The sequence below is a fragment of the Leptosomus discolor genome, chromosome 2 (assembly GCF_034619465.1).
Source record: "Leptosomus discolor isolate bLepDis1 chromosome 2, bLepDis1.hap2, whole genome shotgun sequence".
Lineage (NCBI taxonomy): Eukaryota > Metazoa > Chordata > Aves > Leptosomiformes > Leptosomidae > Leptosomus > Leptosomus discolor.
The window spans coordinates 36,681,439-36,707,948 of NC_141392.1; the positions used below are offsets into that span (position 1 = coordinate 36,681,439).

At 47.3% G+C, this 26,510-nt stretch overlaps 1 protein-coding gene across 1 annotated transcript; it reads left to right on the forward strand.

The window, feature by feature from the left end:
• On the forward strand, positions 1–26,235 carry ARHGEF33 (Rho guanine nucleotide exchange factor 33). Its single transcript, XM_086460917.1, has 15 exons — positions 1–22; positions 3,418–3,467; positions 9,477–9,641; positions 11,255–11,376; positions 12,263–12,405; positions 14,331–14,390; positions 15,607–15,822; positions 16,463–16,592; positions 17,885–18,017; positions 18,815–18,898; positions 19,810–19,893; positions 20,664–20,812; positions 21,688–21,873; positions 23,623–24,376; positions 26,098–26,235. The coding sequence occupies exons 1-15, from the start codon at positions 1–3 to the stop codon at positions 26,233–26,235; spliced, it is 2,436 nt and encodes an 811-aa protein (XP_086317043.1).
• Positions 26,236–26,510: the final 275 nt, after the last annotated feature.

A 26,510-nucleotide genomic window follows, 5' to 3' on the forward strand; every position in this document is an offset into this window, starting at 1 on the left:
ATGGACTCAAACAAACAAGAAGGTAAAGCATCCTCTTATTTCACTTCTTGGTAGTATGAAAGGCAGCAAGGAAGAAACCTGCTCTTATATGATCTGTCTGTTGGCAGCTGCCAGCCAGTCCCCCGAAAGCACCAAGACCATAGCAGCTGAGGGCAAATGTGTCCCTTCTTTTAGTGTCATAGAAATATGAATTGAAGCTTTTATGTCTTTTATTTTAGAAACACCTCCCTCTCCCCTCTGGAAAATAATCCTGTGGCATATGTAATGTCCAACATGGGAAGTCATTCCCCTCTCTTGCCTCAGACTCATCTCTGCCTTGGGGTGTACAGGGACTTCTAACTGTCAAAAGCTGCCTTACATGAGGGCACTATGATGAAGATCTGCCTCTCTCCCCCACATGCTTTGTTGCAAGTGGTTCTTTTTCATGTCAGTGCCATAAGGCAGACTTCTGCGCCAGTCTCGACCTTGCAAGCACCAAGGTTTATCCAGGCCACACTATTTGCATGCAACTAGTCCTGCTACAGTCAGCAGCACCTCTAGAAAGTCTGCAAAGCATAGGGGTTTCAGGTCCAGAGTTTTAGTGGTTATCGGCTTTCAGATGAATGTGGGGCTCGTGGTACTTGCTTTCCACCCCAAACCCCTTGCAGCACTGTGCTCTGCCTTGTCACCTCAGAGGTGACTGTGTCCATATACTGAGGAACTCCTGAAACCATGAGGAGCAGGGGGAGCAGCTTCAGGATTGCCCATAACTGTCAGCTCAGGAGAGAGCCTGGACCATCTCTTTCCCTCTTAAAAGATGCTTGCTGGTGCCACCATTAATTCATGGCATAGGTAATATAAGAGTTAATTTATCTATTATTATTATTATTATTCTTCTAAATTGACTAAATTAGGTCTGTGTACCTAGGCCCCTGCACTACAGCAGGCTGAAAAGGAAATTAACTCAGAGGGTTTTTTCCAATTAATTTGTACGCCCCCATGGGCTGCAGATGTTCGCAGCAGAAATTGGAAGATAACCACAAAGCCCCTTGCTTCCCACAGTGCAACAGTGAGGAGCCTCCTGTGCTTCAGCTCTTAGCAATAACTTTATAGAAATGGTCTGGGTTTTGACTAGGTACATGTGGAGAGTGCGTCTGCTCGTGCTCATGGCAAAGGTGGGAGGTAAAATCACAGCAGCAGGGACCCTCTCCCCTCTTCTGGTCTTGCTGCGGAGCTGATCCTCTCTTTGAGTGTGTCCAAGGACATTACAGACTGATCCGTATCCAAACCCAAATGAAAGATCTCTACAGATTTCTGTAGGGCTTGGGTCAAGCTCGCAGAGTTATATATCAGGTTGAAAAACACCCAAATAAAATGCGAGGAGAGACCATGGCTCTTCCTTGTTGTGCTGTACTTCTACCTGAAACCTCTAGCCCTTCATAAAGCTCAGCATTCAATATGTCCACCACTTCGCAAAAACAGTATCTCCCTGTCCTCCTAGCATCTAGTTTGTATTGTGGTGTTAATTAAGAAACATGCCCTCTTGCTCTTTTCTGGTCACTCATTACCAGAAAATCGCACAGTAAGAGTCCAGCAGCAACATTTACATCAGAACAGACATGTCCCTCAGGCTTCTTGATTCAGGAGGATCGCAGCACACAGCAGCTTTCTCAAGCCTTGACTCCAGGCATCATGAGAAAGCTTCATCATTCACTTCAGGTCAAAAGTCGGTTTCTAGTTCGCGGGGTTGCAGAGAAAATCCAAAAAAAAAACCCCAAGACCCAGAAGGGACAAAGATGAAAACGTAAACAACCTGTCATTCAAGAGATGAAACTTGGGACTTGGTGCGGGCTGGCTGATGAGTTTTGACCCCAAACATCTGGAAGTTTGGGGTCATGGTTACTTCTCCCAGTAAGTCTGCTGCCCCTTGTTTTCCCCAGGAGGAACCTCAGAGGATATTCCCTGGAGGGTCAATATCTAACCCTGCTACCCAACCCCATGGCTGTGAGACCAGCCAGCATACAGAGAAAGTGGCATATGGGCAGAGAGGGGCACACGGCTGCTCTTCCTCTGCCTCTCACTTCTGTGAGTCACTGGGGAATTTCCTCACATTCCTCTGAATCAGGACAAATCCTAGAGACCAGAACAGGGCCAATTCATACGTGCCCTTGGTGGTAACCCATATTCCCCCTCGGGGGCAAAGAAACCAGAACATAGCTTTGCCTTGTAAAGCTCTGATTTCCAGGCTTCAGCTTTCCACTTCATGCACTGGCTGACTGCATAGAGTCCTCCCTGCACCATTTTCAAGCCTCTGCAGGACTGAATTTCTGTGGTCTTAAAGGCTCAGGTGGGTAAGACACTGACCATCTGCAGCCAGCATGGAAAGGGGGAGCTTGGCTGCCCCTAGAATTGGGCATGGGGTCATGTCTGTGACTGACAGCAGAGAAGCAAATTCTTGGATGCAAGAGGAAGCCCACGTCATGAAGTGACATTACCAAGGGCATGCAATCCAGATGAGGAACTGAGTGGCATGGTGTTTTCTGGGAGTGAAGGCCAGCCAGGGACCCTGATGTAGGGAATAACATGGGCACCGAGGGCCATTAGACTGCAATTCCCTTGAAGTGCAATGGTGGCACAACCAGCAATAATTTCTGTTGGATAACTGAAGGTTTCTGCGCAGAAGAGACAGTGTTAGAAGAGGAAATAACAAATACGGACTTTTTGGTTTCAATCAAGAACCCTTTAACGCCTAGAAATAATGTCTCTCCACAGTGTCCAAAACACTTCTGCAAAGTAGATATAAGCTCCTCCATAAGCTAAGTCTGTTTCAGAAATGTTAAATCTAGCTCCATTGTACAAGATCAGGTGGGATCAAAATGCCACAAAAACCTAGGAATGACAAAACTAGTGAAAAGATCTATTTTTTTGGTGTTACAAAAGACATGATTACTGTTTGGAATGCATTGTGACAAAATATAACTTAGGGCTGAAAATATATAGATCAGATCAGCCTTTTGTGGAGATAATAGAAATACGTACAAATATAGTAGAGGACAAAATTCACAATTTCAGAAGAGAGATGGATCAGTAATGCTTTAGGGGAAAAAAAAACTTATTTAAGGTTGGTGCACACAACTGAACTTCACAGGGAGCAATTTAGTCCCAATTGCACATACAAGGTTTCTCACCTCTTCACATTGATCAGGTTTGGACAGATACAGGATCGCAAATGAGTTGAATTTGACATCTGATTTAGGTGAGCCATTCCTGTTTTATAATTGCAGTTACAAATGATATGGTGTTCACACCTACTAAAGTGAGACTTGAGTCCTTTAAAACTGATTTGTACCCCAAGAGGGACTTCAAACCCTTTGTTCCAGTTATTTATAGTAACCATAATAAGTCATTTTAATTGACTGAAGTTCTTTATTCCCACAGGAGAGACTGAAAGTGTGCCTGTGAGTACCCCTGCAACACAGATTTCCCAGGTAAAGATGAGCAAAATGCCTTAACTCCAGAAGTTTAAAGAGTTACTAACAGATAAAGACTAGTGAAAAAACTAAATGAAGTGGAAGGGAAAATGTAGGCATTTACAAGGAACACAGCAACTAAAATGTGCACACTGCATGAATAAGTGTCATACATATCCCATCTGGGGCCTCATCTTAAAAGACACTTCAGTAAAATTCCTCTGCTCCCAACCAGTTGTGTTTAGACAGGTGACTTGTGGGCTCAGCTAATTAACTAGCTGGCATCATTAGCACCAATTAGAGAATGTCAATTCACTGGGCCAGAGGGAGATTTCATGGTTGAGGTCTGATGAGCTTTCACCAAACCCGATGAACTTTCCCAGGAGCAAGGATGTGTTGATTGACATGGTGCAGGGGGGTTTTCCCAGGAGGGGGCCAAGTCTCCTGGGGGGCTCTGGGCTATCCTGGCAGCCCTCATGGCTCCTTGGACCCTGGGGTGATCTTCCTCGGTAATCCAGAGCAGCTGGGCAGGCCAGAGCATTGAGTCTTGCTGCATGTCTGTCTGGGTTCCCAGCCCAGAGCTTGGAAACCCTGTCTTTCAGCCCACACTGGCTCAAGGTGATCAGGACTTCCAGAGCTCTGCGGCCACTCTTCGAGTTGACATTCTTGCTGCAATTAGCCATCATGGGTGCAACAAGATTGCCTATACCACAGCTCAGGGAGCATCCTTCCTGTAAGATGCAGTTTCAGTGTTTCCACACTAATGTTTCCTACGCACTTCCAGTCTGCAGGAAATGCAACAGAGTTTTGAGCATTTTAAACGTTGGTCTGGTACAATATGGAATTGTGCTCTGAAAGAGAAACATATCCCTGAACTGGAAACCCTGACTATTTGAGACCTCCCTTGTCACCATTGCAACACTAATGCTCATCATTGCTTGTAAGTGCACCATGGCAAGTGGAGAAGATTTCCGTTAACTAGTCATTGCTTCTCTTGTCTGATCCAGACAGCTCATCTTTTCCTATTCAGAGAGCTCCAAGCATGAGCTGTGAGTGGGCTGCTGAAGTGCCCAGCACAGTGGATTCAACACGCATGGAAAGCTAGCGCACTGTTGGGACAGTGCACTGGCAATACCATGCTCATGTGCTGCTTTCCAGGAAAACCTGGCTGAGAAGTCGATACCCTAATGAATCCTTTAAATGAAAGTCACCAGCTAGCTGTCCCTTCTGCCTCAGTGAAGGCTCTATGGACACTGCAGTTACCAAAAAAGACTGCACAGGTATGAAACAAGAGCTGATAAGTGCTTGCAGCTCCCTTTAAGTATCTCCGTCCTTCTCTTCTGTCCTTACCCTGCTGCTCTGCCTTTATTCCTACCATCCTTGCCTAGGACTATAAACACTGGATATACTCCTAGGGCCAGGTTCCATGCCACAGCTCTGCTGCTTTCCTGCTATGACACATCGCAAGCCTTCCTCATGCTCAGCTGTTGAAGTGCTGCCTTTCAGCTATGCTAGAAATTAGTTGTTCCCTGGTAATAGCATACATTATGCAGCTCAGAAAAATCAGATCAAGGCTTTGTGGCAAGTGTTGGACTTTGTGCCAGATTAGTTTTAGGCAGTGTCCTCACGGAGCCCTCTTTTAGGTGACACAATGCTTGCTTACTTCTTCAGATCAGCCACGTAAGATGATGTGCAAAGGGATGGACAGTAGATAAGCTGGGGGAGGTAACACAGACAGTACCCCTTCATGGCCACAGAAGGTTTTACTCTTTTCTAGGATGTATTTCTAACAGCAGAATTATTCCTGTGCAGTGTTTCTTCATCACGAGCCTGTTTTCTACTGGTTTTGACAGGCTTCAGCTCAAGGTCCCTGAGAGTTTTGCTGCAGTTTTGCAGAGCCCTGCAATTTTGCTGCCTCTGGTTCTGGAAGCAGCATCAGTCCTGTCCACCTTGTTCTAGTGTAAGGACCCTAGGCATGTGCCAAGGGTAGCAGATGCAAACATCCGTTCCTTTGGAGAGACAGAGCCCTGGACAGCCTGGCTAGTGCCAGGCGAGATATGTGGGGACACAGCTACTCAGGGAAGCAATGGTTCCCTCTCCTCTCATCCTCTCAGTGGCAATCAGGGCAGTAAACCCAGATCACCAAGGCTCTACTTCCATCCCAGCCCTTCCTTCTGTAAGCCATCCCTGTCGCCTGGCCACAGCTATCTTCCCTGGGCTGCCTCAAAGTCTGAACAAAGCTTTAGGCTGCAGGGACAGTCTCTATCTTTTGCAAACAGCTCAAATTGCTGGCACCCACAGAAGAAGGATGAAGAGGCCCTGCAGTTTTGCTGCCTCTGGTCCTGGAAGCAGCATCAATCCTGTCCACCTTTTGGGGACAGCACAGCAGGCAAGACAAGAGTAGAGGCTCAGCAAAGGAGATTTCACAACTGTTATTTACATATAAATATATATATATAAAAAAATAACTCCACTCTTGCAAAATAAAGTCAGAACCAGGCAGAGAAATGCTCACTGTACGTCTTCTGATCTCACCCTTCCCCTACCCTCTAGCCACCATTACTTCCTCCATGTGGTCACGGTTCTCCCTTTCACGCTGGGAAATGCTTGCTCCGCTCTCCTCTTATTGGGCTGGAGGACAAGTGAGAGTCACAAGTGACTGCTTCTCAGTGTCCTATTAGTCAGTCATGCGAAGAAGCAAGGAGAATCCTTCATTTCCCCATGGGCAGCTACCCACAGAGCACAGCACAGTTACTTGGTCTCGTTAGAGATTTTACTTGAATGGTTTTTCCACAGAGCTGAAAAACATCAGGGCAGCAGGTAAAATTGGAGTCACAGCCCCCAAGAAAGGCATAATCTGCTACACATGCATGGCACTGGATCCCCCACTATATTGCTTTGTCAGGTTTGAGGGCTACACTCCAAAGACAGGTGAGGGCTGAAATGTGTATCTCATGCTAAATTGTTTAGATGCCTAAATACTTTTTTTGAACAGTTCTTGGACAGGTTCTAAGGACTCCCTGTGACCATCAGATTAATTTATCCTCTAGGCATTAGTTAGTTCAACTTCAGTTGTTAAGGTGTGTTCCTTAACTTCCACAGCTTAAACATTAAGATGTGTGTTTATTCCCATGATTAGGTGAGCCAGGGCAACACATTATGGTTAAACCGTTGTCGAGTTTCCACGGTAGTATAAAATCTGTCTTTTTTGGTATGTGTTGCACTTTAGAAACACCAAATTAGCTTGACTTTCCAGGGGTTCCCAAACCTGTGAAATGTCTCTTTGGTCCTGCAGGCATTAGCATGAGCTGATGCTTCAACATCTTCCATTCATTGTAACAGCTCATGGGATTTAAAGGATGATTTTCTGCAGCTTGTCATTAGAAATGAGTTCAAACTAAAATCCACAGCTCAAACACTACACTGCGCTTGGCAGGAATTCGAAGATAACATGTTGTTCCTGTACCACTCCACTCAATTTTGGATCAAATTTGCATCCAATGCCACAAGGCTGTTTGTGTTTCCTTTCTATGCTCTGAGCACTGAGGACAGCAGAGGATGGAATTCTCAGTGTTTCGGCACTTCATGTCCAACCATGCAAACCCTGGCAGATGTGGCTGATTGGTGTTGCTGGCTGCTTTCTCCACCAAGTTGCAACCAAGGGAAATAAGAGTGTAAGATGCATTTTAGTGTCTGAAACAGCTGCTGCATGGGGCTGAGGAAGGATGTACCAGGCAGGACAGGTGGGGTCTGGAGCACTGGGAAGGATACACAAAGAAACCAAGTTAGCACCATGACTGCAAAAGAAGAGACTGGCCAACAGTGAACCCCAAAGTAAGAAGTGTCTGCTCTGTGATGCAGAGGATATTTTAGTCCAGCCTCTAGTCCAAATCTTTCTTTTGGCTGCCTGAGCTCTGCTTTCACAGAGCGTTTCGGTGCACATGGACACCAAAGTCTCTGCAGTGGTCCCTTTTTGCTGACACCTAGCAGTTTTTGACTCTGAAACCTCCAGATCAGCAATGACTCCAATCCCTGTACCCTTCACAAAGGCTCTGCCTAGTTTACACCCTTTCTGGAAGCATCCGAGGAGGATATGGCTGGGCTTGTGGGCAGAAACATTTCACTTTGGGCTTGTTCTCCCCAAACATTGTTATCTCCAGGGCCAGCTTCTGGACTGCTCCACTGCTAGCGAGATGAGGCTGTGACATCTCCATCCTGAAGCAGATCTCTAAAATGGATAGCATAGGATAGAACAGAAGAATGTCTTTCAGGAATGGATCTGACAAATCACCCCTTTTCACTTGGAGGAAAGCGTCTGATGCCCAGCCCTGATGCAGGCTAGCAGCCAGGCCCAGCCTTGGCAATATCAGCTCAGTGTGGAAGTGTGTCAAGCACCTGTGAGCAGGGATGGGAACATTAACAATTTGCACAGTTGCAGTACTTCATATCCCTCCCCACTTCTCCAGGCATGTATGTTAGGTGGTCTGACAATGCTAAAACTGTCTGGCTCACCCCCTTAGACTGCGATATCAGAAGCAGTATGGTCATTGGCTCCCCTACCAGCTATGGCTCCAAGCAGCCTCTCTAACCCTTCAGGCTACACTCACAGGTCACAGGGTGACAGTTCCCGTGACACAGGAGTGTCACAGAAAGGTGTCCACTGTGGCCAGGAAGGGTGCGTGAAGAGGTTGAACCAATGGGTCTGGAGCTCCAGCTGGCTTGGGGAGGCAGGGTTGACTGCCTGAGGAGGGAAGATGTCCTCAGCCTCCTGCTCCCCTCTGCCCCATCCCAGCTCCTGTCAGTCCCGCTCTTCCTACCCAAGTAGCTCTGGGAGCGTGTGTGTCCAGCCAGACCAGACTGGGGACTGTGGGGTAAGCACTGGGGTAGGAATGGGGATGTCAGGCAGATGTCCTCTGTAAAGACACTGTCAGTCTTGATCAGAGGAGGATGGTGCATGCCATTGCCCCGAGGTATCGGAAGCCATCTCTGCTCCATTTACAGGGCTCGAGCGCCTGAGTTCCCCGGGGTGCCTGTCCTCTTACCATCAGTGCTCCAGTTTTGGACTCAGTTTATAACCAGATGTTAGGCCGAATTTCTGTTGTAAAGGTAAAAACCACTGGTACCGAAGCGCCTTGGGCCGCGACCTCGCCGCGGGCTTTGTGCAGGCAGAACGAGCGCCTTGCTCAGAGCAGTGGGGGCAGAGTTTAGGATCACCAGCCCAAGCTGCCCCCAAAGAGGGTGTGTCCCTGCTTAGCCCTCTGCAAGCCGCCTACCTCCCCTCACTGCCCACCTCCACACCTGCCTTGTCTGCTTGCTATGCCAGCCTGGCTCGCTCCAGTCTGTCTCCTGCTTTGCCTGGCTATGAACCAGCTGCCTCCAGCTTAGGTTGTGAGCTCTTCCAGCAGTGCTAGGGCCTCAAGGGACAGAAAACAGGGAGAGTGGGCACAGTGTTGCTGTACACCAGGGGAAAACCTCATGCTCTTTCCCCATCATGAGTTAAAGAGCTGCCTCCTTCCTTGGAAAGGGCCTGCTGACCAAGGACAGAGTTAATCCACCGCCCTTGGAGAGCGAGGAGGTGTTAAACCAATCTGGGGAGAGCACCAGCCCCACAAGCATGTGGGGGAGGACTTGCTCAAAAACAGACATATTCTTGATTGCTCAGCTGCTTTGGGGATTGATAACCTGGCTGCTATTATTGCAAACCTTCTTGGCATGTTTCAGGCTGTGTTCTCCTTCTACAGACTGACAGGCTGCAAACTGCCAGGGAGCCTGGAAAAACTGTCTAAAAAGGGGCACATTGACTGCCCAAGACAAACACCTCATACCCTGTACTGAGGCTGCAGCAGGGGCCAAACCTCCCTCCATGTCTCCCAGCCACGACAGGAGGAGGAGAAAGAGGACAGCACCTTTTCAGAATGGGTTACACCCAGCCTTCATGCCACTCTTGAACCATGGGTGACCCTCGGGGACACAGCCATGTGCATCTGGGAAAAAGGACTGAACCTACCATGTTTGTGGTTCCTCTAGTTGCAGGCATTAGCCTCTGAGTTGAAGGCGGGTTTCACAGAAGCGATGCAGGAGCTGTCACGAATCCAGCATGGCGAGTACGCCCTGGAGGAGAAGGTCAAGAGCTGCCGGTGTGCCATGGAAGAGAAAGTGGCCGAGATGAAGAATTCCCTCAACACATTCAAGGTAGGAATGTGACCTGCAGGGGGGCTGCATACCTGCCACATTAGCTCGAGTGGCATGGGGCAGCATTCCCCTGCCTCCATCAATCCTTTCTGCTTGCAAAGAAAATGAGCCAGCAATTGTTTCAGATGTATCTGGTGCACTCCTTTGGCTTTGTGTCTCCCCCCAACTGCTCCAATCCAAACATAACCCATGTCCCAGCCTGTTTAGTGTTCTCAGTGGGCCATGAGGCAGTGCTGCAAGCTACCCCTGCTCTGGGCTGCACAGGCAACAGGCATATGGCCCGTTCATAGGCTGCTGCTGGGCCACTGTGCCATACTCCTCCCTGGGTCAGGTCTCCTGCATTTTCTGCAGGAACCAGAGCCACTGGGGAGCAGGGAATTAACACAAAACCCTAAACCCTTTTGGAGTTACGTTCTTACGTGGCTGGGCAGAAGTGCTGCCTGGTTTGACCCGGCCAAGGAGGATAAAGACAAAGGACTGGAGAGAGAGAGAGCCTAGCAAGAGGGCTTGATGTACAGTTTAAACCAGCCAGCGTCTCCATGCAGAAAATGGATGAGAGCCTGTGAGGGGGCAGGCAGAGGGATGGTTTTATTGTTTTTACGGTAAATTTTTCCCATCGGATTTTGCTGAGTCAATAATACCTTGTGAAGTTAAATGAGCTTAGTGGAAAAGCCCGTTACTGACCCTGTGACAGGGAGAGATGGATGGCACTGGGCAAAAGCCCTGCAGTCCCAGATGAGTAGGGGAGACAAGAAGAAGTGTCAGGGCACATGGCAGAGATCTCAAAGCAGCCAGAGGCAGGGTTATCCAGGACATTGTTATGGGGGAAAAAGGGATTTTAAAATCCAGATACGAGGAATTATGCAAGCAACAGGAGGGGCAAAGGCTGATCTCCCTCTGCCTCATGCCTGTGTTGACTGTCCAAAAGCTGAGCTCCCTGTGAAGCCACCTCCTTGCTTAGGGAAAACCCCTCTCCTTTGATTTACAAAAACCTCTCAAGTCTCTCCCCTCCATCCTGCTGCTCACACTGATGAAACCTGCAGGAACTTCATGCATCTGAGAGCTCTACATCCGAGTACAGCTTGGTTGAAACTGCCTGAGGGAGGACATGCTGACAGGGAGGTTACGGGAGGACCTCATTTCCTTAGGAAACCAGGCTAAAAAGGCAGTTCTAAGGCCTGACTGGCAAAAGCTTATACATGTGAGTGATCATACTGGGATCTGAACCAAGTGCAACATGTGAATACACATGCTGGAGAATGCAGCGGGAACCATGCTTCCTCAGGCCCACTCCCAAATGCCATTAAAGCCAGGAGTCCTCGCAGTGCTTCCAACTGGTGGCAAATGAAGCCCTATGCCTCCATCTCCCGCCAGTGCCTTAACCATGTGACATCATGCTGGCTTGAGTGAGGTGCCTGTAGTTGAATTAAGGATTGCCATGCTGTGCATGGCTTGTATTACACACTCTGAACTTACAAAGGAAGCACCTAATCACAGAGCCACCCTCTGCAGCACCCTGAAGAGTCTCTAGTGGACACCAGCCAACATTCAAAGCTGTGCTATGTAAGGCTGATGGGCACCCTGGAAATGCTGTGGTTTTGCCTGTTTCACAGGAGGAGCTCAGTGATGCAAAGTCAATGATTGAAGAGATTAGTGCCAAGCAGGAGGAAATGCAACAGAAAATTGAGCAGCTGCAGCAAGAGAAGCGGCGGGAATCACGGAAAATGAAAGCTAAGTAAGGGTCCAAACTCCAGGGCTCTGGAATTGCTAATTAACAGTAATGTCCGTTTTGTTCATTTCCTTATAGCTTAATTTCTTAATCTTTTCCTGGATGGACATGTGCATAAACCCTGATTATTACTGGAAGCTCTAGCCTTCAGTTTATCCCAGGCTTTTAGACTCATAACCCACAGAGCAAACACAGAAGAAAACCACCATCACCTTACTGAGATTCCAACGGCAAAATAGCCCCAGCAGCTCTCAGGGAAACCAGGATACAGACCTGCTAGAGACACATTGGGGCAGCAATATGGTTGAAAGCCAGAAGCCTTCACCATTACAAGCTGTTGCTAAGCCACCCCCATCCAGACAATAGCACTGCAGTTTCCCCTTCCAAGTGTGCAGGACTCTGTGGGCTCCTGATGGTGCAGTCATGCTCTGCTTTCCTGTCAAGCCTTTTCTTCTCTGAGCAGGGCCATGCAGGAGCATGCTTACACACTGCTGGGCCACACCGTTGCTGTGATGAAGTAGACAGCTCGTCTGCCTTGGCCCTGATTAGCCTCCTTCCAAAATCAGAGTATTGATGAGTGTACAGCTGCCTTGGTGCAAACACTTTGCAGATCTAGGCTAGCCCCTTAGCTAATTAAGCCATTTAATTAGATGAAACATGCTCTGCAAAAGAACAGATCTGAAATAACCTTCTCCTATAGCCAGTGGAAGTTACTTCCAGAACTTTGTTCATGAACTACATCAAAGCCAACTCCTTTCCCGGTTTCTGCTGGAGTTGTCCTACTTCTGACTCTGTGCTTGTACTTATACTGGTGTCTGCCACAACTGTAGCATAGGAGCTTCACCTGTAGCATTTGTACTTTTCAACTGTCTCATTCTTTGTATTTGTACAGAAGAGCACAGAAGGATGATCATGGGTCACAGACGGTGCCTACACCTCTCCAGGGCAGCCCATTTCGATCCATTAATCTCCCAGAACCTGTGCTGATCAATGAAGATTTTACAAGTCTTTTACACAACGTAACTTATGAAAAAGGTAGGAAATAGAGTAGGCAAATGCAGTGCCTTCCCCAGGGAAAAAAATCCAGAAAAGGTAAGAGGACACTCAGTTTTCGTCAGGTGCCAGCAGCACAAACAGAGAACAGGGGTGCTCACCTCAGCAGCACTGCTTCTGGGTCTGTGCATGACCTCAGCACAGAGTCTCAGGATAGCAGCCTTGGTGCTGGCCTGGATTCAGGAAACACTGCTCTGTAAACACTGTCCCAAAAGCCATCGTTTGCCTCCTCCAAGGAGAGGGAAGCAGGCTGGATCTTCTTCCCTGTAGCGCTAGTGGTACAGACACAGAGCCAAGCAGGAGCCCCTAATAACAATACTACAACCTGTGGATTTGTTTCTGTGTAAGGGAGCAGGACACAGAAAGGAGGATCACAGGGATTGAACTGACAGAGAACACCTGGTGTCACTAGGGGGTCACACAGTGGTTAATTTAACAAGAGGACATGGGAGCTGGTACATAGACACCAGGCTACTGGTGTCACTGGTCCTTGTGTTGACGAAAGGTCGCAATCATGACAAACTTATCTACACAGTTGCAGATAAGCAGACACTTCTTTATTGCAGCGCTGGGAAGCACGGGGGATAGCTCCACCTTAAGTGCTTTAAAGTTACATAAAAAAATTCAGCATTTTATATCCTTTTTCTGCAAAGTCATGGTCTTTAACATATTTTAACATAAGCATGCATGTTATGCTCGCTATTAATTTTGACATTTACAATGATTGGTCCACCCTATTAACCAACTTCATTAGTATTCCTATACTAATACAATCATTGGTTATCTTACTGATTAAGATCTCTGATATACAAATTAGGATGGGGAGGATGTGAGGGTCTTCACCTTAACATTCCTTAGTTTCTCTGGTTTCATCACATAAGATAAGAAGACACGCCAAGAATGTGCACATTCACTCCCTGTACCTGTCTCCCTGCCTCCCTGTTCTGTTGTGGACAATTTCAAAATTAGCTGCAGCTTCAGCTTTGACCTTCTTTGCAAGGCCTGCATCTGTTGTTTCTTAGCATAAGTGAGGTTTTGTATATTTCTTACTACAATGTAAACTAATATCATCAATACATAGCGTTAGCTATTCCTTAAAGCAATTAAGTCGTTCATTAAAAGCAATTAGTTATCAATGAAAAGTAATTATCTGTTCAAAATCCAAACTTGATTATAACACTTGCATATACATGCTGCTAGGAGAATCACTGCCCCTTGTTAGCTGAGGAAACTGCTAACCTATGGTGTTAATGTTGCACCTTGACCAGGAAAACACTGTCAACTGCCAAATGCTTGTGAAGGTTGAAATCAAAGAAAAGGTGATAGACTAGAGCCTTTTTTTTTTTCTATAATTAACTTTGGGTGTCTCAACTGATCTGTCACTCTCTTGCTGTTCAGATAGGAAGACACTAAAAGCATATACATTTAAAATATTAACGAAGGCAGAGACTGGATGAAAACCATGTGCTGTTTTCTACTCTGTTCTGCTCAGAATCTGGCCAACCACGGCCCCCATCTGCCCTGCTCTGAGGTGGTATGTTAGCCCTCTCCATCACATTCCTCTTGCACATCCCCACCTCTCTCATTCACTTTTCCCACTGCCCCTTTCTTTCCAGCTGTCTCACCCCTCCACTCTTCAGTAAGCTCCCTTCCACCCATACATACTCATACAGCACCAAGCACAACAGGAACCTCCCACATTAGCCTGCCTGCAGGTGCTACTGAAACAAAGACCACAACAAGAGCCACAACAGTAATGATCCTCCTTAGTGGAGGATCTAACAGGGGTGTTTCTATAGCAAAAATGTGAAAGACTGGAGGATCTAACCATGCTGACTGGTCTTGGCAGGAGGAAGGCTGCTCTACAGCTGTCTCCTCTTGCAAAGTTTCCCTTTGTTCTTCAACAGTATCTGACACCAGGATCATGCCAATGGGAGAAGGAGGTGTGAAAGTCGTAGCAGGTCCAGGTAAGAAAACATCAAACTATCAAAAAAACCAGTAGGACAACGATTCAATGAGAGTGCTTGCTTTACTGCACTAAAGAAATGCTTTCAGGGAATGCATTTCATGGGAATGTCTTTCACTTTACCATGTACCTCCATTTTCATACTTTCAGTTGAGATATGAGGGCAAACCTGCGTCCCTGAAGTGCCGAATACCTGACAGACAACGTAAACGATTGGTATTCGGCAAGGAAAGCCTTTCTGCTGCTGCTTTTGCAGGTTCTAAGTGCCTTTGCAGAAAGAAAGAACTGAGGCTAACTGATGGGGCAAAGAATAACAAGGATGCCTTTTTGTCACTTGGGAAGAGATGATCTTTGCAGTGACTACACAGCAGTAGAACTGGTGAGATGTTTATTTGACCACCAGCTTCCAGATTCCTTGTAGACATGTCTGAATAGTAACAAAGGAATTTTTCTGGCAAAAATAAAAATTGGTCAGAAGTAAGAGAAGGGTAAGTAAGAGGATGCTAAAGATCCTGGCCAGCAAAAGGACACATGAGAACAACCATTAGATGTTGGCACTGTTCATTAGAAGCACTCACTGTTCTGGATGGCTCTTTTGCATGAATCCACTTGAAAAAAAAAAAGAGGACAAAAGCTACAGAATTACCACTCAAATTCAAAGTATTTGCCTTAAAATAATTCCAGCCCAATGGCTCTAATGCACCTACACTCTCCCCTACGTTCTTTGTGATTTAATAGCCTCAGACTATCAGTTCTGCTGCAGGTTCTGTATATCACATCACACTAACAAAAATTTGAAGAGCCATGACAGTTTACGTCCATTAAACATTTAAATCGAAATTATAATAATACTTTCTGGTTTTACAATCCCTGCCAATAAGTGTCATATTACTAAGTCCTGAAGCGTCCCAAAACCCTGAAGTGCAACCATACTTGGAACATATGCTTTTTCTTTTCTAATGTGTGTCTAACTTTGGACCTTATTTGGCGTGAAAATAAATGCTGGAAGAGTGCAAACCTTGCTCTACCAAAGTGCTCGCCAAGTGCACTTCTGTTTGTAAATTAACTCTACAAGGCTACAGCCCTTGTGAAGCACAGAGGATGCTTCAACCTCTACTTCCAGTACCTCAAATGGATGATAATGCAGCTTAGTTGCCTGCTGCAGCATAACCTGTCAATTGAGATGTCATGATCCATGCAGCTGTTTGTCATTGCAGGAGCAACCCTAGAGACAGATGACAGCCTCAAGCCTTCCTTGGCAACAGAGGGGCAGTCGAAAGTGCATCTGCCATCCACAGTGTGGAAGCAGCCCAAGGACACGAAGGACTGGGGGGACGAATACATTTCCAAGGAGCAACCGGAGAGAGGGAAAGACATAGGCCAAAGCAGATACAGCTCAGCAGACAACATTATATGTGAACCCTCTTTGGCTGGTAAGGACAGAGCAGAAAACTCTGGCTAGAGAGGCTCAAAGCCGCATTCACATCTAGAGCGAGCTGGTTGGTAATCAGCTTCTACAGAGGGAGACACACAAGCCAGTTTCTCCTGCTAGGGGCGAATGTCTCAGGGCCTCAGGCTCCAAGATTTCTGGCCTTTGTATTTGATGGTCTGTGCCACTGACAGAATTGCTCTGCACCCAGAACACCTGTTTTCCTTCCTAAGACCTGGCACATTCAGATGACTGATGGGGTTGTGACAGCATAGTTGCTTAAGCAGGTGAAAAATACAACTACTCATTCTGCAGGAAACTGGATGTGAATCCCTGGTATGAGTTGTTTTGCCTTCAGTGGTTTGTTTTGTTATTCTTAGGAAAAAATAGTATTCATAGGGGAAAACACATTTGCTTTGGAGCTTTCTTGGCAAACTGTGGCTCTAGTCATGTCTGGGGCATGCTGTAGCATCAGGCTAGAATTTTATATTTTGGGGAAAGTAGACACACAAAGATAAGGCATTGGTATCACTTTTTGACAGCTTCTCCTTTCATGATTTAATGTCAGATCACCAGTCTAACATGAGGCTGTCCTTGAGGTCAGCATTTCCTTATTTTTAAACTTAACCATTATCTTCTGGAAGCCAAAAGGCAGAACATTGCTTTAGAGCTGCTGGAGTCAGAAAGAAAATACGTCATCAACCTTTCCCTAATCCTGAAGATCAAGGCCACATTGCAAGGGCCAGATGTGAAAAGGAGCACCAAAGAGAGAAGGTATTTGGTTTAATGTCAATACTAGTCAATATTCTTTCTGCATCATCCTCTCTCTCCCACTTTTCTTTCACCCACAGAGATCTTTGAACACTTAGAACCAATTTCTAGTTGAAAATTGGAGGCACTAGAAGGTCTTCGCAGTGATTAAAGACTTTCCTGCCTGTCCTTGCATCTTGTCCACCTTGCATCCCAAACTCTTTCACTACTACTTCATTTCAGTCTCCTGAGTTCCATCAGTCTCCTATTCTTCTTTCGCATGCCTCCTGACTGGGTGGGAACAAAGCTTTGTGCCTTCACTGCCTGCTTCTCCCAGTGCACATCTCCAGCTCTAGAAGTCGCTGTGGGCATAAGCCCCTGGCTGGTGGCTGCCATCTGTTTGGTATTGATACATACAGACATAGACATGTATATACACACAGATACAAGACCAGCGGGACTGACCCAGCCCAGCACTTAAACCCAGCTCTTTGCAAAGGCCATTCCCTGTGACAGCCAGGGTGGGATAGCTCCTACAGCTCTCCCCATTCACTCAGCTTTGGCCTGGGAGTTGCCAGCCCCTAAACACATTTGGGGAGCCCAGCCCTTGCTAGCTCTCTCTTTTTGGCTCTTTCTGCTGTCCCTAGGAGCCCCACATCCAAGGAGTTATTTGACAGAAGTCCACTGTAGGACATGTGGTCCATGGGTTGATGTGGACTCATTTAAGCAGTTACATGACACAGAGTTCGAACCGAAGCATGGTAGTCCAGAGTTTTTATTTTTACTCTTTTTTCCCTGGGACTTTTCCATCTGGCAAAATATTTTGGTATTTGACATCATCATTCTGATTCTGGGTTAAATCAGCATGAAATAACAGAAAGCCAGCAGCACATTTTGACCAGCTCTGCATCAAAGCATTGGCTTGTTAAAGGGCCTGACAAAAGAGACAACATACAAAGCTGGGGAGCTCTCCTCCAAGCACTCTATGGGATGGCTCTAGACCCTGGTTCTGCTTCCTTAGCCACAGCAGCATTGCCTTGGGCTTTTTAATTCTGCAAATTCTGGTCAGCTACACAATGCAATGGAGAGTCAGCCTAAGAAACCTTCAAAACACTGTCCTAATAGCCTACTGGGGAGGGTACCCGCATATACATAGCAGCCAAAACTGCTGCAGTCAGGACTCCAATAAAAGTAGGTAATAACACCTGTGATTAAAGCAAGCCTGTGCTGACCACCCATGAATGCACACTTCAGCAGTACATGCTTGGGGCTGAGCTTCTGCTCTGTGTAACCAGCCTGATATGGTCTCCCTTCAGTTTCTTTCCCAACTCTTTGCGGTACCTGGTCCAGCAGCATGTCGATTTACTTCACGCTCTACAGGAGCGAGTCCTGAGCTGGCCACGACAAGGGATCCTAGGAGACATCTTCCTGAAGTTAACAAATGACGAGGTATGTTACAGACCTCTCTGGACTCTTCTGCTATGATTCATGATGTTGTGCTGTTGGCGCACAGGAGAAGGGCTGTGCTGAGAAACTGTGGAGAGGGTAAGGCCTTTCAGTCAGCCTCCTTTTGAGCAGAGCCCCGGTACATGGTAGCCCCTTTGCTGTCGTACTTGGCTGGTCAGGGAGCTCATGGGCCAGACCCACCTGGGGACATGCAGCCACATAAGACAGCCCTATAATAAATGCATGAGACTTGGTTGCATGAGTCACATGTGAGCCTTGACAGTTTGGATGTCTGCATTCACAGTGAGGGTGTGAAAAGAGCATGTTTCTTCTGCACCCCTCCCCTTCCCCAATACGCTTTGCTCAGAGTGATGACAAGTGGGTGGGCAGGTGCCTTATCCTATAGGGCTTGTAGCCCCAAATAGAACTGCACCTCCTTCTCAGGGTGAAGATCTGCCAAAACCCTGGTAAGCAGTGGGACCACTGCTGGAAGGATGTGTAAAAACTCATCTGATGCTTTATAAATTTTAAGAGTCTTAAATAAGAAAAGCTTCTTCCTCCCCAGCCTCTCTACCCCTCCAATCTGCTATAAAGCTTTACACACTGTGCTCAGCAGCTGAACATTGTATTAACAGCCTTTCTTGAGAAGTCCCAAGCCCTGAAAACTTCACACAGTTAGCAGCTCTGCTGCACTGAGGAGCTCTCAGGAGTGATGGTGGGGAAATCAACAGTTTCTCCTTCTATCTGTCTCTATGACCAAAAATCTCTCTTAAGTTTCTTTGTTCTTTTTCTTTTGTAAGAATAATTTTCTGGACTACTATGTTGCTTACTTGAGGGACCTGCCAGAATGCATCTCTCTGATCCACGTGGTGATCCTGAAGGAGGTATACCCCCTGCCTGCTTCACAGACATGTAATGGCAGCACGCAAGCCTGAGTCTCTTCCTGTTATGCCTGTTAGTCCACAATAGGACTCTTCTGCCAATCCACTTGTTCTGTTACCAAATGCCAGTTTCCCAAATGTTGCCACGGCTGACACGCACCTACAAAAGGCAGCTTTAATGTGTTTATCACTGTGTAACCAAAGCTGTATTTCTGCTGTGACATGAACTAATGTCTCAGATCAAACCTCCAGAAAGCTTTCCTGTGCCCATGCTATCCAGACCTGTCCCAGGCAAATGGAGTCTCCTGGAAAATGGAGGACTCGTGCAAACAGTAAGACCAAAAGTGAGGCTGTAAGTAAGGCTTTAGAGAGAAAACACCCTCCACTGTTCAGCTTCAGGTGTTTGGTCTCACACCCTTGATTCTTGGTTTAAACAAGGAAAGTTAAATATAAAAGTGGTTTTAAAGTGCAGTAACTAAATGATACTAGCTCACTTTCAAGACATCTTAATTTAGATTGGCATTTTGTTCAATTAATTTTGTTCAATTAATTTGGGCCTAAACTAAGAACTGAACAACAGCATCTACCTGGGGTTTTGATGAAACTTAACTTGTACACTTTAAAACACACCCCCCCCCCCACTTAATTAGGCTGAGCGTCCTTCATAGATAATCCCCAGCCTAAGGAATTTAATCCTTAGGACTAGTAGTGCTGGGGGAAGGAGCTGCAAAAGTCCCTTCCAGAAGCATGATGAAGACCAGTGCGTTCTTACACACAACTGCCACTTGACTGGCATACTCCTGCGAACAGTTGTAGCTACTTACAGCATAACTACTCATTACACCCCACAACCGTTCGGAAGCAGACATGTTTTATGGGTGGGAGAGACTCTGAAGTCGCTTCCTCTATTTCAGGTAGAAGAAGAAATCAAGTCTGATCTCTACATTCTGTTCTTCCATATAGTCCAACGAATCCCTGAATATCTTATTCATCTACAGGTAGGGCCCCAGGATGGAAACTGTCTTGTTGAACTCTTATCACAAGATGTGACTTTTAACTCAGAGCTGTTATTCAGGCCTGTACAGGTACAGGTCTTCTCACTAACCCAGTGGGCTCTCTGAAAAAAACCTGAAATTATTTTAATAATTTTCACCTGAAGCTTCCTTCTATTTGCCAGTTTCTCCATTTGGCCTGACAGAACCAACCAAAAGCTCTGCTGCCTGCTGCTCTGGGAGAACAGGAGGCTAGAGATGGGGCACATCTACTGTGAGCTCTGGCTTAACTTCTGTGACAGAGCTGGCCTCTTCGCTGAGTAGTCCTCATGCCTGTTAGCTGAGAGACAGAGGGCTAGAGGCTCCCAGGGCCCCAACAACCTTTCCTACACAGAGCTTGCTGACAGAGTTCTCGTTCACAGGAGGGTTATCTGAATTGTACCAAAACATTTCGGACAAGGCAAATGACGCAGAAAGCAAGCCCTATAAAAAGAAGAGATTGGTTTATTTATCCAATGCTAGACTCAACCAGTGCATCACCCACACACCCCATGATTACATTCACAGTGGTTACTTGTGTATTTGCACTGGAGTAGAAGGCAGCAGGCCCCATCCCAGTCCCTCAGAAACTGGTGCTGCCTGGAAAAGCACCCACTGTGCTCCCACAAGGCAGCACCATGGGCACTCCAGAGCACTAATCCATGGTCCCAATAGCACCTTCTCCCCAGAAACTGCTAGGACACCCCTCAAATAGCCTGCTCTCCTCTGTGCCCCAGAATGTCCTGAAGTTCACGGAGCAAGAGCATCCTGACTATTACCTGCTGCTGGTGTGTGTGCAGCGCCTCCGAGTTTTCATCTCGCACTATAGCCTCCTCTTCCAATGCAACGAAGACCTGCTTATACAGAAGAGGAAAAAGCTGAAGAAGTAAGCACAACATCAGCTCGTTCTCTCTCTATCACCAGGGAAAGGGAGGTGTGTGGGAAGCTTGAAAACAGGCGGTTTAGGTCCAGGCAAGCTCAACAGGCACATTGCTCTGTTGAAATAAAACAAAGCCCTTTGCGCGTGAATGGTGGAGACAGCCCACTATTGATATTTGTCCTCCAAACTGAGGTCAGATTTGGGGTGGACCCTTCTGTCTGAGAGCGAAAGAAAAATCAGTTTAATCCTTCTAAACATAGCAGCCACGTTTCATGGGCCAAATCATATTTGATTCTTTAAGCTGATGGCAAAGTCACTCCCCAGTGGGAGAATACATGGGGACATAGCTGCTATGGCACCTTGGGGCCCTGGTGAATGGCAAGACTGTTGCCTGAAGCCCTCATAGGCTGAGATTTAGAAAGGATAGTGTTATCTTATTTTACTGGGGGAGTAGGGTGGGAGAAACAAAAGCCTCCCATAACCTGTTTGAGATGAACTGTGATAGAAATGACCCTGAATGTAGATTCTCAAGTTGCAGTTCGGAAGAGTTCCTTGAAATCAAGACTTTACTAAAATCAAAATCTGGTTGCCTTTGCTCCTTGTGATGATTCACTGGGGGAGGAGGACAAGATCAAACTTCCAAGTGAAGCTTCCAAACATAGAGGGTGGTAAAGGGCTAGAGCAGACTGCTGGGGAGGGACTGCTATCAGGAGAGGCATTAAGAACAGGACTGAAAGCAGGATGCCCTGCTGACTGGGACAGACTAAGGGGAATAGGTCCTTCCTTGGGGTGGGAAGACGTGAATGGGAATATTAAGGTCCCTCCCAGCTCTGTTTTCTGTGACTTTACATCTCGTGCTCATTCCCTGCCTTATTTCTTAGCACGACGATGGATTTCTCCTCCCTCAGGTCATCCCTGGTGAAGCTGTATAAAGGTCTCACCTCCCAGTGTACAAGCCAAGAGGTTTCTCCAACACCCAGTGCAACATCTATCCGGGACAGCGGGATCCACTCTGAAGAGACAATACAGTCATTCCCACCAGCACCTTCCTCTGGCACGACAACCCCGTAAGCCTTTTGTCCTAGTAGAAGGCTTTCAAAGTAGGCTGAAAACTCTCTCCTCAACCAAACAATGCCAGTGACACTAGGCAGTTACAGACTGTCATTTCCAAGACTACTCCCTGTGCATGCATAGAGAGATGAAAGGCTGGCTCCTTTCTGCTATCCACTTGTGGCTTACAAGCAGGAAACGTTTCAGAGCTCTACCCAGGGCTTTCAATGCTTTTGCTAGCTCTCTTAACAGTGTATCAGGCAGGACATGTAATTGTGTAGGCCTGGCAGCGGTGTGCATATTAACATTCCGCATTATTCACTGTCAACATTACAAGATCTAGGAAACATGACCAAGGTCCCACACTAGCAAAAAACATACTTCTCCACATAGCATGTCATTGAACGATGGGACTCACCATCACAAGATTCAAGTACCAATTATTCAAAAAGACACAAGACTAATTCAAGAGAGACAGGACTGCTGACAGCACCTGGCAACCTTTGGCCATTTCTAGCCTAATGATAGATGCCAACTGAGATGATGATCAGAGAAGCATGGTAGACTTGCCTTTTTTCTTATGTCAGCAATTTGTGGCTGTTGTGCTTCCTTACATCATTCTAGCAAGAAGAGTTTGACTTCATCATTCTGAGCCCCCCTCAAGTGGTACTGTTACCAGATCAATGCCCAGCCTTCTTTTCACCAGACTACCCAAGGCAATCTCCCTCCCCTCACAGACACGATGCTCCAGGCTCCCATCTCGGTAGCCTCAGCTGGCGCCTTCCCAGTTTCACCACATCCATCCTGAACTGAGGACCCGACATGGGCCCAGGTGGGGCCTCATCAGCACTGAACATTAGGGTTAAAAATAACTCCCCAGGCTTGGCTGGCCATGCAGCTCCTAATATAGCTCAGGTCAGGGTTTGCATTGCCTGCCACGACAGCATGCTGTCAGTTCATCTTTACCCTGTCATTGGCTATAACCCCAAGTTCATATCAGGGCTGCTGCTCAACTCAAATCTCCCAGTCTGGTCTGATGTATGGCCTTATCTTGCCCTAGATGCACATCCACACATCTTGAACACCACCAGGTTTCTGTTCCCCCACTCCATTCATTATGTCCCCAGAAGATGACAGTGGGACTTCGCTAACCAGTGCACACCCCGCACCCAATACTTCCTCCAATGCAGTACTCTCTGCTGACTTACCTGGAACACATGGAGGGTAGGAGCCCTCCAAGTGCTCCTGACACTTCTGCGGACAGAGTCACTCCACCACGAAAGGAACCTTGTGCACCTGAAAAGACAATCAGACCACAGGAAAGTAAGACACAGCCCCTACATTACAGAAGGAGAAGGAAAGTAAAAATTCAAAATGCAGATGGACAGGAGAGAGATGGAGAACTTGGCTCCTCGTCTCACTTTCTATTAATTTCATGGTGTAGAGTACAAAAGCCAGCCAAAGCTACAGAATAGGAAGTCCTACCTATTCAAGTTTGCTCCTTCTAACCAAACCAGGCAATTGCTATTAGTGGCAGCTCTGTTCTCCAAGATATGAAAATACCTTTTGGCCTTAAAAGAAAGAGAATGGGTCTGTGGGAGTGAGGGGAGGGCTTGTCATGCTGTCTCTTTGTCATCCTTTAGTATTCCACTTCCTTCTGGTTTGTTGTTGGTTTTTTTTTTTTTTTTGGTTTGTGTTTTTTTTTTTGTTGTGTTGGTTTTTTTTTTCTGTTGTTTTGTGGTTTTTTTCTGTTTCTTATTTTTAAGGCATTTGATGCCCCAGATGAAGAAACCCCAGCCAACCGCGATGGAGAACATCCAGGCTGTAAAGCCCCCTGACTGGGAAATGGAAAGTAGAAAACATGAGAGGCCAGAGAACATCCTTGCATCCTCTCAGCTCACAGAGCAGGAGCTCAAGGCTCTGACAGCCCCCTTACAATCCATCCCTGAAATGGAGTATGAAGCACCACCAGCTGATGTGGTGGGAAACACAGAGAGAGCCATCAGGACCTCTGTGGAGCTGCTGCAGGATGCAAGAAGCCTTGCGCCAAGCTACGAAGAGTTTGACTACCCTGGGGAGGTTTTCACCCTGCCAGGCCCCTATGAAGATGATGCCTTCCAAAACCTCACTCTCTTTGAGAATTGCTCCCCAGCCTCTTCTGAGTCCAGCTTAGACATTTGCTTCCTTAGGCCTGTTAACTTCACCTCAGAACCAGAGAGGACAGATCATGCCTTACAGCCATTGCCCAAGAGCTGCACTCCTGTAAGCAGCAGTACTTACAAGCGTGAGATGTTCCACAGCAAAGGCAAACAGCTGAGCAGGTCTCTGAAGGAGCTGCCAAGGAGCGCTGAGGGCGTGAGCACCAGACTTTACAGCACACGGAGCAGCAGCGGGAGCCGGCTGCAGCAGAAGCAGGAGAGGAATGTCCAGCCTCACATGATCTCAGCCTCATCTCGAAGCTCCCAAAGGAGCTACTTCCCCCCACAGAGAGGAGCGGGTGAAAAACAGAGCTTTTTGGAAGTAAGGAGGCTTAAATAGGAGGAGGAAAAAAAAAAAAAAAAAAAAAAAAAAAGGCACGCGGTGGTGCAGAAGCAGTGGCAGCAGCAGGAGAAATATCTGAGATAAAGTTAGGGCAGAACATGCCAAAATAGCTTCCAAGTCCACACATTCAAAGTCCTCATCTGCATGTATGTGCCCAAGGGAGAGATAAGACAGCTCCTTTCCACACACATCTTCCCCAAAGGCAAGCATAAGCTTGAGGCACACAGCTGGTTGAGTGACAGCTAGAACACCCTTGAGACAAGCTAGCCTCTCAGATGTCTCTAGCTGTCACTGAGCTTCCCTGCTCAGGGTCACCAAGTATGTGCAAAGCTGTTCAGTATCAGTGCTACAGGGTGACACCAGTTAAAAAGGTGCCTTTCCTGCTGGAAGAAGTGCTGGGTTAAGAAAACCAATGGCTTTAGGATCAGATCCTCAGCTGGTGTAAACTGGCATGACTCGGCTGAACTCGGCCCAGCAAGGATCTGGTCCATGGGTTTTCTTTCGCCTGTGTTTGTTGCATGGATCATAGACATACAGAGTACGAAAACAGACAGAGCTCAGCAACTGTGTCCCTCAGACAACCACTGGCATGGCAGGCAGCAATCTAGTCCTTCAGAGACAGGGCAGGAGTGATGTTTCTGTAGTCAGCAATGCCTGCTCAGAGTCAGCTTTGAGCTGTCCTAGTCACAGGGGGGAAGACGCTCTTCACACTCCCTGGGGAAGAGGCCAAGGGTACTGTGAGGTGCTCAGCTAGTTGTGTCAGTGCTGCCTGGAGAAACAACCTCCTGTTAAAATGAGGCAAGATGCAGGTGAGGGTGTAGATACAGATGATGATGGCAGCAAGATTCCAACAGCCTGACTGAAAAGGCAGCGAGGAAACCTCAAAAAGAGAAGAGACAAAAGCCTAGTGAGTGAAGGAGGTAGTGGATGGCTGAGCAGGGGAGATGAAGCAGAGGGAGAAGAGCCATGGGGACACAGTCCCCCCAGAAACAGTAGCCTGTGAGCTCTCTGGCACTCACCTGCACAGAGCTATTGGCCCCCAACAGATGTGGAGCTAGTCCAGACCTACAGGACACATCCTCCCCCTCACAGAGCAAAGGAGAACACCATGGCAGTGGTGGGCAGAACTGAAGAGACTTGTCCAGAGCCTTGCTGAGAGGAACTCGGTATTCTCCTAGAAGGGGGAGATATCTTTTGGCGGCACATTTACCACAAGGTGTGTGTGCTAATGAAGCCTTCTACCCCACAGATATAAAACCAGGCAGCAGCAGAGCCAACAGAAGAGTCTTTGACACCGTATTAGCTCAAGAAGCCTGAAGCCTCCCTGCCCTAGAGTAAACAGAGCTCAGGAGCAAGGAGAGGGTGGGAAGCTCCTTCAACTGCCCACGCTGCCTTGCTCCCACATCAGCAACAGGGGCTAGTAAGCTCCCCCTAAACAAAAAGCTTAGCAAGGAAGGCTCCAGTTCCCTCTAACAGTGCTTATCCTTCCACTCCTCTGCCACTGCCTCAGCCTTAGAGCTAGCAACAAGCTCTCTGCAGAGGTACCAGTGCTGCCAAGGCCCGAGTGACCTGTTGTCTCCCAGCCTTGCCAGCACCTCCTCACCCACCAGGTCGCTCCTAGCACAGAGAGAGAGAGATAGAGAGAAGGGGACAAGGATGTGAGGTTGAAAATGCTGGTTAAATTGTCTTTTCCCTTTTAGGAGCTCCATGCAGAAGACAACACCAGGTTCTGCCAGAAGGATGACAATGAGCAAACATCCTTCAGCGACCACAACCCGCGGCACGAGCCCAAGGGGGGTTTCCGGAGCTCCTTCCGCAAGCTCTTCAAAAAGAAATAAGCAGCCCCAAGAAAGGCAGGCCACAGCCTAAGCGCAACAGTGCTTCCCCAGGTCCCCAAGGGTGGAGACAGACAGCAAGGCCCCACGATCCCCCCTGACTAACACAGTAGGTGGAGGGGTGGGGGAGAGGAGACTGTCACAACTGCCTTACAAACGCATCCTGCTCTTCCTAGCACAGGGCAGGGCCAGGCTACAGGTTGAAGTGGAGCTCAGCCAGCAGGCCCAGTAAGCACAGGAACTTGCTAGCTTTCACCCCTGCCTGACTTAACTTTCCT

What these genes read in the sequence shown, in the direction of transcription:
- ARHGEF33 (XM_086460917.1), top strand. Translation starts at nt 1, where the DNA reads ATGGACTCAAACAAACAAGAAG. An exon ending in GAAAGTCGTAGCAGGTCCAG is followed by an intron (nt 14,391 to 15,606) that starts GTAAGAAAACAT and finishes TTGTCATTGCAG; the next exon opens with GAGCAACCCTAGAGACAGAT. An exon ending in ATGTGAACCCTCTTTGGCTG is followed by an intron (nt 15,823 to 16,462) that starts GTAAGGACAGAG and finishes ATCTTCTGGAAG; the next exon opens with CCAAAAGGCAGAACATTGCT.